Consider the following 17,500-nt stretch of genomic DNA (forward strand, 5'->3'; position numbering starts at 1 on the left):
GATGTACTAGTGAGTAATAGAGAGAGAGAGAGAGAGAGAGAGAGAGAGAGAGAGAGAGAGAGAAAGAGCAGGAATGAAAAGTATTTGAGGAATAGTTACACTGCCAAAGCTGCGACAGGAAAACGCTGAATCAGCATCTGTGGAGGATCCATACTCCATCTGCCACCTCTTCACATTAGCAAATCGCGGCAGATGCTCTCGACATCCACGCAAACACGCATCCGAGCAGACAGGCTACACATTTCCGAGCGATTACCTGCAGTAGATGGGGCAACGTCTCAAGAGAGAAATTTATACAAGTCAAAATGTCACAGCATACACCGCACAGCTTCCAATTAAGGATTCTAATTCTTTGACTCTTGCTTCAAAACTCTTATGTCTAAAGTTAAAAAAAAAAACAGTGAAGATTTGAAGATTTGTTTTGGTTTTTTCCTCAAACTGTGCTCTCTCTCATAACACATCAATTAATGCCCCTCTGCAAGCACGAACATATGAGCAAATAAGTCCTGCTATGTAGGTCTGCCCTCTACATCAGAGCGCTGGAATCCTAAGGAAACCACAGTCAAAACGTTGTACTTACTTTAAAGGGTCTCATACCTGTAGCATACTGTAAGTGTAATTACCAACAGGACTCCAGAGGACCTTTCTGGATTAAACCTGCTGTGTTTTAATCAGACTTGTGTGTTAAAGGCCTTCTCAGGCACTTCTGTGTCTCAGCGGTGGATAATTAATCTTCTGCCTATTCCAGTCAAAAGGCTGCAGTTTACGGGTTATTACAGGATGTCACAGAGACTAATGGTCACGCTCTTGTTTACTGTATTAGAGACTCTTCATACATGAATCATTTGTGAAGTAAAATCCTATGATTGATGTAATTATCAAGTCAAACTAGATGTGTCAATACTGGAGTTAAGTCGAAACTGGAGTTGGAGTTGATTTCGTTTAACTATGAATACACACTGAGCGTTAACTGTTTGAGTCTTAAGGGATTCTCTTCCATTCAGCTCCACACATATCTTACCTCTTTCTATTAGTGACTCATAGAATTACTCAGACGTGAGGCATAAGTTCATAATAACACTAGTCAGTGTTTCCTTGGCATGCTACAACCTTTTACATGATTGTACACACATACAAACACGCATACACACACCGGGGGTCAGCCTCCCTCCCGGAAGCACGAGCCCGTGTGAGTGATAATGTGGGTTAAGCTATGTTTAGGAGAGGGGAAAAGCGAGGGAAATCAGATTGCCAGTTCCGTTTGGCTCCACAGCAGATTGAAAGCGGTAAGGTTCACCGAGTGTAACCGCAGATGCTGCTTTTATTTCATTTACCTCAGACGAACTCAGAATTGCGAATGCTCCAAGCATCTGCCCTAGAAAAATATGACTGTTGAATTATGAGTCCATAAAGACCAAGAGCTCAGTGTTTTTGTTCCTTGGAGGCACGCGTTTCCCGGGTCGACTCGCGAGGGCGTACAACGATGCATATTTTACAGCTTCTTCTGCTCAAACACAAACGTAATTCAGATCATCAGCTAATGATTAAATCCTTGATTAGCTGAGGGGCAGGTGTGTTAGTGCAGTGAAAGAACCAAACACCAGAATGGGGAAACGCTGCCTTCAGGAAATCTGCTTTCAGGAAATCTGTCTTCTTTTCTATCTTCTGAGGTGAACGCATACTCTTTGTACCTCATGATAAAACACCCAACCACTATACGCCCAAGCTCGTGTTACCTTGGCGACTTCACAGGGACCCATCTGGAGTAGGTTCAAATGGCTCGGAAGTGTATGTATGCGTGTTTTATAGGGAGTTAAGAGTTGTCTCAGTTCCACAGCTGGGTCAGTAAAGCTGAAGCACATGAAATCTATTTTTCTTTTAACATACTAGGCACACTTAAACAGGGGACTACACGAACTAAACTCATCTTAAAAGGAGCAGGCAGAAGGTTATTTGTCAGAGTGGCCACAAAAGAAACGGCAGTTCTATAACAGAACGAGTGAGTTTTCCAGAAGAATGACACACTGCATCTCCTTTAGGGAAGGAACTGCAGGCAGCTTAGAAGTTCTGTGTGCGTGAGTGTGGGAGAATAAGAGAGGGAGGGGGAGAGAGAGAGAGAGAGAGAGAAAGAGAGACAATGTGCCAGAGGAGAAAATGCTAGAGAAGAGATACACAAATAAGCTTATTGATGCTCAAGTCACAAGTCATGTCTCCATAGCAACTACTCCAATGAGATATGTGTCTAGAGGAAAGCCCCTTGAAACAAAACCCTACAGGAATGTAGGAGAGCATCAGTAACACTCCACGATTGATTTACCCAAAATTAACAAAGCCTAATATGTATTACGAAATAGTTATAAAGCCACATTTACGCAATTAGCCTATAATTTCTACGGTCGCTTACTGCCGCTGTGCTCATGCAAGGTCATAGCAAAGCATATAATATACATTAAATGCCCCATAAGAAGACGTGTTCCAGTAGAGTCATTTTCTTCACTCTGGTTCCTGGCAGAGTTCGCATATTGGCTTAATTTTGATTAAAAAAATCATCTTGCACCCAGATATATTAAAGTGAAATACAGACAACGCTCTGCTACTTTCGCTCGCAGAGCTTGTAAACTTCATTGCTTGGGTTAATTAAGGTAAATTAGGAGAAACACTATAAAACTTTCCTAAGTAAAAAAGATACCACATAAGGGTTCCGTTGGTCACAAACATAAGTACAATTCTGATAGTGTGATTGCGGGAAGTCGGTGTCCACGTGCGCCTTTCTTGTTTACTTGGTGATGCGCATAGGGTGACACTAAAGACGAGTTGGCTAGAATGACCATACATTTACTCAACTAATTCTACTCACTTGACTGTGTCCACATTTATCAAACTTCTGGAAATTTTCATCAAGAGAAAATACCCTTACCTGACTTGGACTGGAGGGAAACGACGAAATTGGCGGGACATCCAAAATCTTCAGGTCGTACATTACACCATTCAAAATGACTGATGGTCTGTATACGTATCTACTCTGGGTTGGAATGTATACCTCAGAGAAGTCATTATAAATAAACTGACGGATTATGGAAGTTTTCCCTACTCCGGGAGCTCCAATAACCGCGATACTCAATGTTTCAACCATCCCGTGGACATAGGTATCTAGGACAGCAGAAAAACGTCAACATGAAATGCTCACTCTGTGAAAGACAATTTCATGTTTCGTATTTATACTTCTCATAGGTACTCTCCAAATATGCTGCAAAAATTCGATTTTAAAGCGTCCGTTATCAAGATGCAGTCTTTGTATTTGAAGTGTAGACAACACTTTCTCATAACCAACGAAACTATATATGACAGACAGCCCTCAGCAATGTTTTGTTGTCATGTAAGTCTGGAATTTTGTTCAGAAATGTCCCGTATACTGGTGCGTATTTCTCTTTCGCCTCCGCGGATATACTCGATTTGTTTGTAGAACCCATCAATAAAGGCATCGGCACACCAATCCAGTTCAGCGCGGTGGAAGAGAGTACCTCTCCTTCGTTTCCGCATTCCAAAAGAGCAACTACAAATCCGCCCGTTAATCCTTTGAGGCAAAAACCCTAGTGCCCTCTGCTCCGGTAAAGGAACACACCGTCCGTTCCTGTAATTTCGTGCCTGGAGCACATCTCAGTGCTTGAGTTGCCCGATGACCGTACCGCCACTGACTGGTTTCGTTGCCTCGGTCGTCCCGTGTTGGCTCTTCGTCATCTTTGGTCACTCTTCAAATACATTTTAAAAACCGCCAATGCACCACGAGCGCCTCGTAGGATCCTTTTCTACGCTCTCGATATCTAAGGACGCAGCTCAGACACCCACCACAATCTAGATTAAGTAAAAAAAAAGAGAAAACCATGTGGTCCTTGAGAAGATATTAGATATTTTATTCTTCTTCTTCTTATTATTATTATTGTTAACGCTGTACACTCGGTCCACTGAATTATGCTGGCGTGAAAAGAGCAGCCTTTGCGGATTCCGTTGGGTCACTTGACCGCGCTGCGCTGCGGAGACCATTACCTCGCTGATACTGGGGCTAATTTAAATTGTGAACGCCTTTGTTGTGTCACGCGGGACCTACAAATGTCATTACATGAGAAACACTGAGTCCTCATGTTGTCGAAATCAATGTGTGCAGCCACCAGCAATCGTAAAGAGTCAGTGAAGAAAATAAAAAGAATCAGTGCCACTGGGCTGATTTTTGGCTGCAAGTATTTTTTTTCTCCGGAAAAAGTAGCCTTTGTGGCCACAAAAATAATTTATGACAGAAATATTACGCTTCATGTAGAGTAGCCTATCTCCAAATTGGTTTGGGTTTAGTTCAGTCACAGAGGACTGTTGTCCTGCTGACCACGAAGGAGTATTAACAGTGAGGGTGCCAAATGCATAGATCAGTCGTCATTGTGGGAAAGAACACTCGTTTTATAACTCTACACACGCGCGCGCGCGCGCCAGTTTAAAGGTTTCTATGTCTGTGGAAATTTTTGATTTATATTCTCATTTCATTCCGTCAGTGTACTAGTGAATGAAATTGCAGTCGATGCAAACACGATCTCCTCTCGAAAGTACTCTTGTGAGGATCATCTTAAGAGCACTTAAAACTGCACAGATAAATTACGGGTCTGATCAATAGGATAGAACTTCATTTCATTAGCAACGATATTACATCCTCTTCTGCAAGGGCAGCGTTTTTCACAGAATCTTATTATTATATTATTAATATTATCATGTAATATTCTTATTTTGGTGATTACATTACATACAAAAATTGCGGGAATTGTAATGAGGACCATCTGTGTCTTGAGGGTGCTTTAATCTGAAAATAACAGTAAAACACATCATTCATGTTGTCATTCAAACGCATTGAACACACTTGAGACATCAATGAATTTATATTTCTTTTTTATTTTCTGTTCAGATGAAAGCATATTTGCAACATGACAGTTCAAAACCAACAAAACAGAAAAAAAAAAAAAAAAAATTCAACGATTTGATTGCTCCATTCTTAAATTCACAGACAGACAAAACCACACTAATGCACTCTTCAGCAGACAGACAGTAAGACTGAAGGTAAGAACACAAATAACAGGGGGGGACTTGTGAACATACACACAGACACCCTCCCCCTCTTGACCTGGGCTTAGTCATCTGTTTGACTGGCATGATTGATGAAGGGTCTTGGGGGGGAAAAAAAACACACACACACACACACATTTGATCTAGAGCTAAATGCTATTATTCCTGGGGGAAACTTTTTTTTTCCTGCTTACACCTGATACACAATCGGCTTCTCTTATGCTTAGCCATGCGATTCCAATAACTATAATAAAAAAAAGAAAAGAAAAAAGAGGAAAATCAAAGGTTGAAAAGCTTTCTTCTGAAGAACACTGCCTTATTTTGTCATAGTGAGCAGCAGTCAGCAGAAATGTGTTTATTCTGTACTGATTTGGACAGGACCTTTATTGGCTGACTGAAGTTTGACAGGCCCCATATTACATGTCCAGTCACTCAACTGTCACACCGTTACAAATGGGTGCTTTTCCGTGTCTTCTCAACTTCATCATACCGGAGGAGGCTAGAAAGAGTGGTTTTTATTGGTGCCAGTCAGCTTTTATTTGAGTTTCAATGTCCTTCTTTTGCATTTGTTTTTTTAATTGGTTAGGACAACTGTCAATCACTTTTTGCACAAGAGAATTGTCCTATCTAAAAAAGGCAGTCCTGTGGCTCGCAAACCAGAAACATCTACCGATGGTCAAGACTACGTCTCTAAAAGTCTGCTGGCAGATGGAAGCACAGTGCACAGACAGCTCCTTCTCCGTAAGGACATGAGTTGTAAGGACTTAAGCAGTCTCTACAGCTGACCTTACTGAAAATGACTTGAGATTTTACTACCACTGTTATAAAGTCCTCAAACCCTTTTTTTTTTTTTTTTTTAACATTCTCAGTCTTGCGCCACTGTATTGACTCTGAAAGGCATTCACACACCACACAAAACAGAGGTTTTACAGGATGGAATGGATACAGAAAAGGGCAGAGAGCTTGGAGAGAGAGAGAGAGAGATAGAGAAAGACACAGAGAGAGAAAGAGAGAGAGAGAGAGAAAGAGAGAGAGAAAGAACGAATAAACTCCACTCTCTACAAACATATAAAATAAAATCACACACAAACACATAAATCCTCTTAAAAACAACAGAAGGCTGAATAAAAAAAAAAAAAAAAAAAAAAAAAAAACAGAGGAAGATCCACATAACCACAGAGAGGACGCGGATGGGTCAGAACAGTAACTCTCAAACCCAGAGGGAGATTTATTGGACTTTGGGATAAGTAAAAACAGAAATCATATGAGTTTAGTGTTTCTTACTGGCCCAAACACGGTATTCCCTTTAGAGCAAGTACGGTGATGAAGTCTTTTCCTCTGAGGACAACTAAACAGACTAGAGAGCTACAGAGGGAAAAGACACTTTAGCCAAAAAAGGACAGATCTGAATTCAAGACGATCAACTACTTTTCCTATCGAACTATGGGGGGGGGGGGGAACCATATGGCGCTGACTGAAGAGTCTGCCTTCAGGAGATATTGGAAAAGTTTAAGAGGAAGTGACGAAAGGTCACCCGTTTCATTTCTCTCCAGGACCTCAGAAACACATGCTGAGGTTATTAAGCAGACTTCTCTCCGACACACTTAGGAGGGGGGGGGGGGGGGGGGGGTTTGATTGGAGGTCAGGTCATTTTTCTATGAGATTCAGAACACACGGGTTCTCCACTGTGACGGCAAAGATTTGACTTTGGCCGTGGGTTGGGCGGTGGGGATTCAACGCGTTAGTGTAAAATAGATTCACGTCACACACACACACACACACGCAGGTTGAGGGGGGTACAAACAAGAAACCCAACTTGATATCGTTTTTTTTTTTTTTTTTTTTTTTCGCCGGTTTCAGAGAAACTGCTCTTTTCGGCGTTTTTGGGGATAAGCAAAACGTCTGTTTTTGAAAGTTTTAAACCTAAAGGCTGAGTTTTCATTGGAACAGAGTGGGAGCGTCAGAACGGGTGGGAAAGGTGGTTACGAGAGGGATGGGAAAAAGGATGGAGGAGTCCCTGTGACAGGTTAAGGACTTCTGAGAACTGGTTTCAGAGACCGTGACTGGTTTCACTGGTGGCCCTCTGCTTGCTCCTCCGTGATCAGTTCTTCAGCACCAGTTCGTAACACTGATACACAAACTGGGAAACCTCTGAGGCCCGGCACTTTACAGACAACTGAGAGAGAGAGAGAGAGAGAGAGAGAGAGAGAGGTATGTCAAGGTGTGTGTTTCTTTATTGCAGTGTCTTCATCGACTGTGACTATGAAGCTGTGAAGTCTTGTGTGCAGGCATGCTGATGAGTCAAAGTGAAAAGTGTGTTAGAAGCGCATCAGTTAGTGCTTTACAGACGTTCTGTGACACTTCCAGCTCCATAAAGGCATCTCTATTCTCCCTACACTTTAAACAGCCTCTCCTTCTCTCGTCAGATATATCTAACACAGATAAGAACAGAATACGTTTTTTGTGCCGGTAATACTGCTGCAATGTTCCGTTGAATTTTTACACCACGGGTTTCATTATTCCTATAAGATAATCCCCCTCTGCTTCACAAAGACACCACAGCTGGAGGACTTCCACAAGGCCACGGTAAACAGCGACTCATATCTTACAATATCTACTTACATCCAATCTAGATCTACTTTAGATACATTGCATGTCAGAATCGAGGTGGTTTATAAGAAAAGAAAAGCCTAAAAAAAAAAAAAAAACCTAAAAAAGGGGAGGGAAGTCACCTCTATGTACCATTTAACTAGCTACGCTTATATAAGAACTGCAGTGAGTGGGTGAATTTGGAGGAGAGAGACAAGGTTGTACTCTTTAGAACACAAATATGCATGTGAATGATTTCGTCAGTTAAAAAAAAAAAAAAAAAAAATCTAAAAAATCCCATGAGCCATCTCCCTCCTGCTCTCTGAAGGACTGGAGTTTGTTCATTTTGTCTCCGCCATAACGAGTGCTATAATTTACGAGCCTTTTCAGTCTCCGGCGCGGAAGAGAAGGGTGTACCGTGCGTCAGCGTTCCCCTTCTTCCTCCGCCTTCCTCCTCTCTTTCTTTTCCTCCTTTTCTTCTCTGGGCTCACTCGCTTTTTAGAAATCAGCATTTCAATTGGTTGGGGCTTGTTCGTTCATTAAGAGCGTAAATGTTCCTTTGTATGGCTGCTGATCAGACTGGAGAGGGGGAGGAAAAAAAAAAAAAAGCTATTCTTTCTCTTTCTCTCGCTCTTCCCCTCTCTTTTTCTGTACACCCCCTTCATTCTTTGAAGTCACCAAAGTTGGAATTAAATGCAGAATCTAATACCTAATGCAGAAACAAGCTTGTTAGTTGCTTCACAAATTGGACAATAAACAGATGAGTAGATAAGCAATTCTAGCGATGTGTCAGACGCTGCTTATGGTAATTATCATCATCGTCATCATCATCATCATCATCTCAAAGCCGAGTCAAGTGGAGGCGAAACGGTGTTCGGGGTGAAGAGCTTGGATCATACTGTTCTGAGTTCAGAGCCTGTTTATGGATTGGTCGTCCAAATGACCAATAATGGCCCTTTTTTTCGTCCAGAGATTCGCAGAAAGGTTCGTGTGAGGACTCGTTTCTAGCCAATCAGAATGCATGGCAGAGTGCCCAAACACCGGTGACTAAAAATGTCCCCCCTGAGCTGGTACATCTCAGTAACACAGTACATTTCACAAAGCTATTAAAAATAGGGGGGGGGGGGGGGCAGAGGGGCTGCCCTGAAGCGGATTTCTGGTGGCTCACTGCTCCTGTGTGGAGCTGAGCTCCAGAGTAAAGCCAAACTGAGGAGGAGCATCAAGAGAGGGGGGGAGAAGATAAACAGGAGAGAGGATTAGATGATCAGAAGAAGAAGAAGAAGAAGAAGAAGAAGAGGTAATATGACATGGCAGGGAGATGATCACGTGACTCTCTGAGGATGCTGCTGGCCAGTTTCAATGCTGTAACGGAGCCAGTTTTACAGAACTCCGTCTGCGGACGCATTCTCATTAACACAGAGGGAGAGAGTGAGTGAGAATGAGAGAGAGAGAGAGAGAGAAAGAAAAAAGTGAGAGAGAAAAAGAAAGAGAGAGAGGGAGGGAGAGAGAGAGAGAGAGACACACACACACAGACATAGTGCAGGAGAAGGAGGAGGACAATGGAGTGAAACCGAGAAAAGAGACAGTGCTGACATGAAAGACTGAACAAACGTGCATGAAGTGAGGAGGGAGCTGATATGACGCTGCCCCCCCCCAGGAATACAAAATGAAGAGGGGGGAAAAAAAAAATATATGATGAACAGGAAGTAGGCAAATTGGTGAAAGGCTAAAGCTGCTCTAATTGCAGCTGTGCAGGAAGCCATGGAGAACCCAAGCAATCAGCACCGCTATAGGGGGGGGTGGGCGGGGCAAAGGAACCGTCCTGTCCCATTGGTCGTTTGGTTGCCATAGGGACAAGGAACAGTCATAAGTTCCAGCGGACTACTTCAAAGGGAATTGCTGCTGGCAGAAGGATTATGGGAAGAGCAAAGCCATTAAGGGGCCGATACAATGCTTATTATGTCTGGCAGTCATAAATACACACACTATTGGCCTTGTATGGACAGACTCAATCCTCAGTCATACAGATTAGTTTCTCAGCTTTCATACAATATGTACAGTCACATTAGGCAGCTGTGGCATTTAGAGATACACTGGGGCTATTTGCACAGGCATGAGAACAGTAGAAGTGTTTCCCTAACACTAGGCTTTTGATACACACTGTGAAAGGCAACTGTGGACTATGTGGACATTCTGAGGAAAAAGAAAGAAAGAGAGAGTGTGTGTATATATGTGAGAGAGAGAGAGAGAGAGAGAGAATGTGTGTGTGTGTGTGTGAGACAGAGAGAGAGTGAGAGAGAGAATGTGTGTGTGTGTGATAGAGTGTGTGTGGCTGTGAGAGAGAGACAGAAAGAGAGGGAAGAGGGAGACAGGCACTGAGGTGAGGCATGGCACAGTGTTAGGCAGAGTTCCTTGGTGGGAAGACAGAATAAGATATGCTTTAATGATGTGGCTACAGGGTGAAAACAGATAAGGAGAAAAATGTTAAAATAATTTCAAAAAATGCAAACCTCCAGATCCTGCCCCATTGATGCCAGCAACACAGGCAGCGACAACAGACGCGAAAAAACACACACAAAAACAAAAACACACATAAACATAAAACAAACAAACAAACATACATACATACAAACAAACCAACCCAAACATTAAACAAAAATACTTAGACATGCCAACAGGGAGACTTGATCTGAACACAGAGAAAGCAAATCAAACACAGACACAGTAAAATATTGTTTTGTCTGTGGCCCAAGTCTCTCCAGGTTTGTCCCTCGCTTTGCTGAGGAGGAAAGTACACCGCACCATTTGTTCTGCCACACACAATGAACCAATGAACTATCAGCAAATTCAGACCCAGGGAGACTCGGCTCGGGACAAAGAGTGACCTTAGGTAACCCAAAAGAGAGGAAAATAGAGATGAAAGAGAGGGGGACTGGAGAAGAGTGAGAGAGAGAGAGAGAGTGAAAGAGAGAGAGAGAGAAAGACTCAGGGCATCCCTGCAGTAGAGAGGATGGGGGGCAGGGGGGGGGGTAGTTAGGATTTGCCTGGGCTTGTCAAGGCTAATTTCATTGGCTAAATTCATTAACCTGACATTTAGGAAGCTTCTGCCTCACAACCTCATTCGCCTTTTTAGAAACGTTTTTGAGAGTGCAGAGGATTACCACACAAATGTTCCTGTGCCAACAGCAGGATCGCACAGAGACTGAAAATGTGTTCTTCGTCCCCTTCTTCCTTTTCTCTTAACCCAGACACTTCTAGCCACTCCATCCCGGTCGAGACCCCATATCTCTCTAGGCTAAAACCCTGGGCAAACTCACAAACTCCCTGGGCTTTAATCTCACAGCAATCCACCATCTCTGATGCATTATCTCCCTCCCTCCATCACACTCTCCTTCTCTCTTTATTCTTTAGTGACCCCCCCCCCACCCCCCCACCCCCGATCCCTCCTTCTTCTCTTCTGCCAGCACCCTTTCTCTCCTGCACCTCATCTCTTTCCCCCATCAAACCCCCCCCCGCCCAAGTCCCTCTCCTCTTCTCTCTCCTCTGTCCCTTCAGACAAGTTCAATTTAATTCTTCTTGATCTCTGAAATACTGAAGTCCATTCACAGTCATGAATATAGAAAATACTCAGCCCCTCCTATCCGTCTCTCTCCTTATTCTCCAGCCCGTTTCCCTGCTGTCTGTGTCTCTTACCGTGTAGCTGGGGTTCCCGCCCTGCACTCGGAGTTCGGTGAGGACCCAGATGCCGTTGGTGAGTTTTATGGACTGGTACAGCATGTCCTGGTTGTCCACTGTTCTCTTTGCGATGGTGAAGATATTACTGCCCTGGAGCTTTGAGCTAGCAGCATCTACACACACACACACACACACACACACATACACACATTAATTAAGTAACAGTGCATTAATTACACACACACACAGACACACACACACACGTTATATGTGTGTTAATGTAGATGCTAATGTAGACCCAAGGCTTTCAAATAAAGGAGCAAATGCACCATGGGCTCTTCCCTGAAGGAGTGCTTGTCAATGCAGAAAAGAAAGAGAGAGAGAGAAAACATCGCCCACACATTTAACCGAATTGGCCTTGCTTTGAACGGCAGAGCAGATGCTACGGGTTAAGAATCATTGTGTGTGAGCCTCTGCGCATTCATTCGCTTTGCCTTTGGGAAGGTCGACTGTGGGACGGGGGTAAACGACTTTGTAGTGATTACATTAAAAGCACAAGGTTTTCTAATTAAACCAGAGGAGGTCTGGGGTTCCAGGCTAAATTTGTTCCATCGCCGGTCACCCAGAGAGGGAGAGAGAGACAGAGGAATACAAGAAAACCTGACAGGTGATAATTCAAACTCTCTGTCTCAACGATGTCGACAAAGCTCGTGTCTCAGTAAGTTACTGGAGTAAATGGACCACGTTCACTTTGAGCTGGCAGGAGTTTCCGGAAGTTTACGCATTGAAAATTTGACTGGCCGACTAACGTTAAAAGATCTGAATAGCCATCTATTTTCACAGGAACCAATAACAGTCACCGTGTTGGAGCCAAATTGGCAAAGTGTATGAGACAGTATTAAGAGAGGCAAGACAAGATTCAGGCGAGCTCTCTGGGGGGGAGGTGAGGGAGGGGGGGGGGTCATTTGTAAAGTCACTCTGGCTGTTTCTCGCTGTGCTTACGCCTGCCTGAAGCCAAATTACTGTATGCAAATAGAAAAGGGGCTATGCCAAAGGGATTAGTGAACAAAAAAAAAATCCTTTAGCTAATGATACTGAAATGCTCTGTGTCACTGCCACTGCTGTTTGAAAGCGGGGTTTGTGTGTGTGTGTGTGTGTGTGTGTGTGTGTGTGTGCGCGCACGTGTGGCCATCTCCTACAACCACTCCCTCTTGTGAAAACCTAATGGAGGGAGACTGAAATCTCCTCACGCAACTTTTCCCATCTCTCTCTCTCTCTCTTTTTGTGTTCTCTCTCTCTCTCTCTCTCTCTCTCTCTCACCTGAGTTGAGGTGGCAGTCTTTGATGACAAACTGTGCCTCGTTGTCGTTGGGAATGTCCTTCCAGGTTGCCAGGAACACTTGACGCTCTGTTGAGGCGGAAAAAGAGATAGTTGGAATACAAAATGGACGGATGTGGTAGAGGGATAAAAAAACGTGGAGTGTAGTGTTTGGATGAGCAGTGCTCCAGACTCTGAGAATGGAGAGTTTTAAGGTAACAGCACCGCTGAGCCTCACACGGAGAGAGCTAGAGAAACACACGCTTCTATTCATTATCACACACACACACAAACAAACAAGCAATCAATACGTACTCTCAAACAAATAATAAACCACCAGTCACGCATGCAGGGCACTGAACTGTTGCTTTGACAACACTACTTCTCCCATATAGAGAACCACAAGAGATCTCTACACACACACACACACACACACACACACACAGATCATTACTTGAACACTTAAATAAGCAACAGTAACATAAGCACACACTCTTGCACACAAGTACTGCTTTCTCATATGGAAAACTACAGTGGTTCTAAAGAGACAGAACACACCTACACACACACAAAACCAACCACAATATGCACACATACATACACAGACACACACATACAATGTACTGAGTCACTGATCTGAAAAGCTCTTATGATGTAAGCACATTTTGAATGATCTGGGAAGACTGATTAAGGGCACTCTCCGAATGCCACCCTCCTGCACACACACACACACACACACACACACACACACATATACTCACCCATCTTTCCATCTTCCACAAACAGCAGACTGATGGGGTACTGGCAGCTAAAGTAGAACACATCAATGTTGTTCTTTACAGCCACCTGCGAGAGACAGAGAGAGACAAAGAACTTAACCAAGCTTTTCATACACAGAGTGTCAGGAAATTGTCTATAGTGAGGACAGTATAATCAGAGAAAGGGGGGAGGGAGAGGGAGAGAGTGAGAGAGTGAGAGATAGAGAGAGAGAGAGAAGGGATGTACATCCTGTTCATTATTCTCCATCATTGTACACAGGTGACAGAGTGTGGTGAGGCTGTGTGTGTGTGAGTGTGTGGAATAAGACAGAGTGAGAATAAAGATGTTCATGGCTGACTGAGTCACAATGAACTCAAAAATCCCACTGCTGACACCACACTAAATGGGTTTCACTGTCTTGACACACACACACACACCTCTTAGTATTAAACTCATGAGTACAAAACACCACACCACACACACACACACACAGACACACACACAATTTTTCAGAACTGAATCAAAAGAAAACAGAGAGGAACCAAAGACACTCAAACCCACACACATCCCCATTCAGCTTTCATGACAGAACTTAAACAAAACAAGATCACACACAGAGACACACACACACACACACACATTTCTGAGTAATATGGGACTCTGGTCCTTTAATCATATCCCCTTTCACTCGTTTTCACCCTCTCATTCCTTTTTTCATTCTTCCTTTCTGTTTGTTCGATCCTTCCCCAGTGTGTATGTATCTATATGCAGGAATGTGGACTTCAAACATGGCCTTCAAGCAGAGGAAAAGGCTTTGAGGATCTGATAGACTGCCACTGATTACAGCACCCCCGTGTGTGGCAAAAACACACGTGTGTGTGCGTGTTTGTTTATGTGTGAGTGTGTGTGAATGTGTGTGTGTGTGTGTGCTAATCGCACTAAAACAGCACAGAGTCTGATGCCAAGGTTATTAAAAAATGCAATTACCATCTTAAATCTGACCCAAATATGGCCAGATATATGCTAACAAAGTCCTAATCAACATCAGAACCACATCAAAATCATTTACCGCTAAGCAGAACGAAAACTACGCCCAAAACAACAACAGGCTGATAAGGTCAGCCAGGAGGGTTAAAAAAAACAAAAAACTCTCCACATACTCTCAGCTTCATCAGTCAGCATACAGAAAAATCAACAATAAAATACATCCAATCAACCTATGCTGTTTACTTTGGCTAATTTATTGGTGTGTGTGTGTGTGTGTCTGTGTCTGTGTGTGTATGCGCGTCTGTGTGTGTGCGCGTGCATGCACGAGAGACAGAAAAGCGTGTGGCTCTTTGGCAGATTTGGGCTTTTTTTTTGTTTGTTTTTTTAAAGCACTAAACTCAGTCGGGAGCTTGTATGAAGTGATGTAGAGGCACGCTTGCTTAGGGAAAGGTCAAAATGAACAAGGGAGAGAGAGAGAGAGAGAGAGAGAGAGAGAGAGAGAGAGAGAAGAGAAAGAGGATCAGAACGCACAGTGTGACGGGGGGGGGGCGGATAGTTCAGCACGGTGGCAAAACAGCACTGCTGCAAACCCAAACTGAATTATTCATGACAAGAACCTGCCTGTGGAGAGCCAGCCCTGCTACTGCTTCCAGAATGTTTTTCTATTACATCTCCACCACATCTCCCAGTCTCTCTTTCTTCTCTCCGTCTCATAAAACTTTGGGCTGTAAAATTTAAGTCTAATCAACCTGTGAGGCGCATGAAGGACTTCCCGCAGTCCTCTGAAAGTAAGAGGTCTCCCATGACAAGCACCCTCCCCCGGAATTTTGTCAAAATTTGCCGCCTTTGTCAAAATTTGGCCCAGGTCATTCCTGCATAATGAGAACGGAGAGGACAATGTTCATGTCCTCTGAGCTGTTGCCCTTTGACCTACAGAGTCATTGATTGGACCGAGTCAGCTGGTGCTGATGCTGCGGCTTGGCTCGATTTTTGGGCTGGTTGGACGAGGGCTCTGAAACGTTAGGAGAACGTTACCTGGAGGTTGTTGAGAGGTTCCATCTTCATGACGGGGCCGCTGGTGCTGAGCGGGAGGCTCACCTCGATGGTCTGGTTTGGGCTGAGAGGCGTGAGAACCTGCAGGGGCCCTGCCGGGGCCAAGCCGAAACTACCACACCGAAAAAAGAGAGAGAGAGAGGGAGAGAGAGGTCAGACAGGAGAGAGACAAAAGTACCAAAACCCTCTGTCTCCCTAAACCGTCTTATGCTGCATAAACGCCGTGTTCATTTTTATGCACGGTTTTATGCTGCCTGATATTTTTTCCACTGCTACTAATGACATTACCACTTAAGCCTTTCGTGGTCTGTTTCAGATAAAAACAGCGTAAATTGAGAACAGTTTAGAAACACTGTAAAATAATTGGTTTTGAGCGCCGAGCCTGGTAATCTGAGGTCTGCTGTTTTACTTGTCTGGCCTGAAGCGCAGGTTCCAGACCTTAGACAGAAACAAATATTCCACAGTAAAGTCACACACTCCATAGAGAACTGGACTGATTTACCAATGCAGCAAATCAATGGCCGTAAGCCTTGTCCAGCAGCTGCAGCTTACAAGGTCTTACCCAATTAGACAAAAACAAACTGTCTTACTGATCAAAAAAACAAAACAAAAAAAACCAAACGGGTAGGCGGAATGATTATGCAACTAGAGAATAAAGATATGCTTTAGCAGAAAATTATATTTAGACTCATTTGTTACACCAAGCTGTTCAGCTGTGCACTCTTCTCTAATTTCATAATGTTTCCATAGAAACAATTACAAAACAAACATGTGACCAAATAGACAAGTAAAAGGTCTGCTCTGCTTGTTTTATGTTGTTTGGCAGCACAGTAAGCTCCATAAGACATTTTTAACCCAGAGATATAAAACTCGTGCCCTAAGGTCTAGAAGTCTCAATGGTTTTGAATCTACCGAACATTCGGAGTCTCTGATTGGCTGGAGAATGTTCACATCTGTTTCCAAGGACATAATCAGTCCCCCGTTTTTTAACAGTGAAGGAGAAAAGCCGCGGGGGGCTTGAGTAGCTAGAGACTTTAGTTTTAGGTTGTGTGATGAGTGGACTGGTTGGGATAACTGGTGCAGTGAGAGTGAAGATTCCACTCGCTCACCTGTTTCTGTTAAACTGGATGGCAAAGTCAGTCATTACGCTCATAGCTTTGTTGGTGAGCGACAGCTCCATTTGAATGACACCTGAGCGCCGGGCAAATGTTCCGGAAATTTCCAGTCCTTTAGCTTTCATTGCTGGCAGCCAAACCTAAACAAAGAGACAGAGAGTCAGTGTGTTAACGTGTGTGTGTGTGTGTGCGCGTCTGGGTGTGAGCATGTGAGTGCGTGCATGTGAGGTAATGTAATATGTCCACGTGAGTGCGCTTACGGATTTCGGCGGCACATAAGCACCGGCCGGCATTCCCACGCTGCCCCCGAGGTCAAAGAGGTCACCAAGTCCGCCCCCGACGACAGGCGGGGCACCAAGCGATGTGGGCATCACAGCAGGGGTAGAGCCAAGACCTGCACCCATCTGTGGACAGCACGTACACCACACACACACACACACACACACACACACACACACACACACACAGGGTTTCGTAAGTTCCATGAGTGATGCTGGACAACAACATCTGACATCAGACTACTTCATTCATCAGTCAAGCATTCGTCGATATCTGCACAAAACACAAAAGTACGAAGTTCAAACTTCTCTTACCGCGGGGCTTCCGCCAATGTCTCCACCGAGCTGAGGAGAGACAGAGAGGAAATGCGCGTTAGAGGAATGTTTAAGAGTCGGGTCAGGCTCTATTGGGAGCTGAGGGCTCCCTCTGAGGGGGTGGAGTAGAGATCTGGTGGGTGAGGGCATGTGGGGTTATCTGGGAGTGCGTGAGAGATGGACAGTGACTGGGATGAATGCGCAGAAGAGGAAAAAGAACAAGGGGATGACAGTAAGGGAGGAAGCAGTGAGTCGTCCTTTGGGGAAACCAGGTTCCCGAGAGCTGACGGATTTCACTGGAGGGGGAGGGGT

The 17,500-nt window shown here is 44.1% G+C and overlaps 2 protein-coding genes across 5 annotated transcripts in view; both read right to left on the bottom strand.

Annotated features, from left to right (window-relative positions):
* Positions 1–3,148, bottom strand: part of rasl10a (RAS-like, family 10, member A) — a 10,478-nt gene extending 7,330 nt beyond the window's left edge. The window contains exon 1 of the mRNA XM_030792014.1: positions 2,918–3,148. Within this exon, the coding sequence (XP_030647874.1) occupies positions 2,918–3,133 (216 nt within the window). The 5' untranslated portion in view covers positions 3,134–3,148. The remainder of the gene's footprint in view (positions 1–2,917) is intronic.
* Positions 3,149–6,743: 3,595 nt separating this feature from the next.
* The window catches only part of ap1b1 (adaptor related protein complex 1 subunit beta 1), a 25,010-nt gene continuing 14,253 nt past the window's right edge, over positions 6,744–17,500 (bottom strand). Inside the window, exons 15-23 of one of the 4 annotated variants that reach the window (XM_030791610.1) lie at positions 17,189–17,218; positions 16,856–16,999; positions 16,590–16,735; positions 15,463–15,592; positions 13,443–13,527; positions 12,685–12,771; positions 11,383–11,537; positions 10,200–10,208; positions 6,744–7,276 (exon numbers count right to left, since the gene is read on the bottom strand). In XM_030791610.1, the coding sequence (XP_030647470.1) occupies positions 7,202–7,276; positions 10,200–10,208; positions 11,383–11,537; positions 12,685–12,771; positions 13,443–13,527; positions 15,463–15,592; positions 16,590–16,735; positions 16,856–16,999; positions 17,189–17,218 (861 nt within the window). In that variant the 3' untranslated portion in view covers positions 6,744–7,201. Of the gene's footprint in view, positions 7,277–10,199; positions 10,209–11,382; positions 11,538–12,684; positions 12,772–13,442; positions 13,528–15,246; positions 15,300–15,462; positions 15,593–16,589; positions 16,736–16,855; positions 17,000–17,188; positions 17,219–17,500 lie in introns of those variants that run through there. The other 3 variants (XM_030791611.1, XM_030791612.1, XM_030791613.1) reach the window with 3 other exon arrangements.

This window comes from Chanos chanos, chromosome 14, assembly GCF_902362185.1.
Source record: "Chanos chanos chromosome 14, fChaCha1.1, whole genome shotgun sequence".
NCBI classification, from domain to species: domain Eukaryota; kingdom Metazoa; phylum Chordata; class Actinopteri; order Gonorynchiformes; family Chanidae; genus Chanos; species Chanos chanos.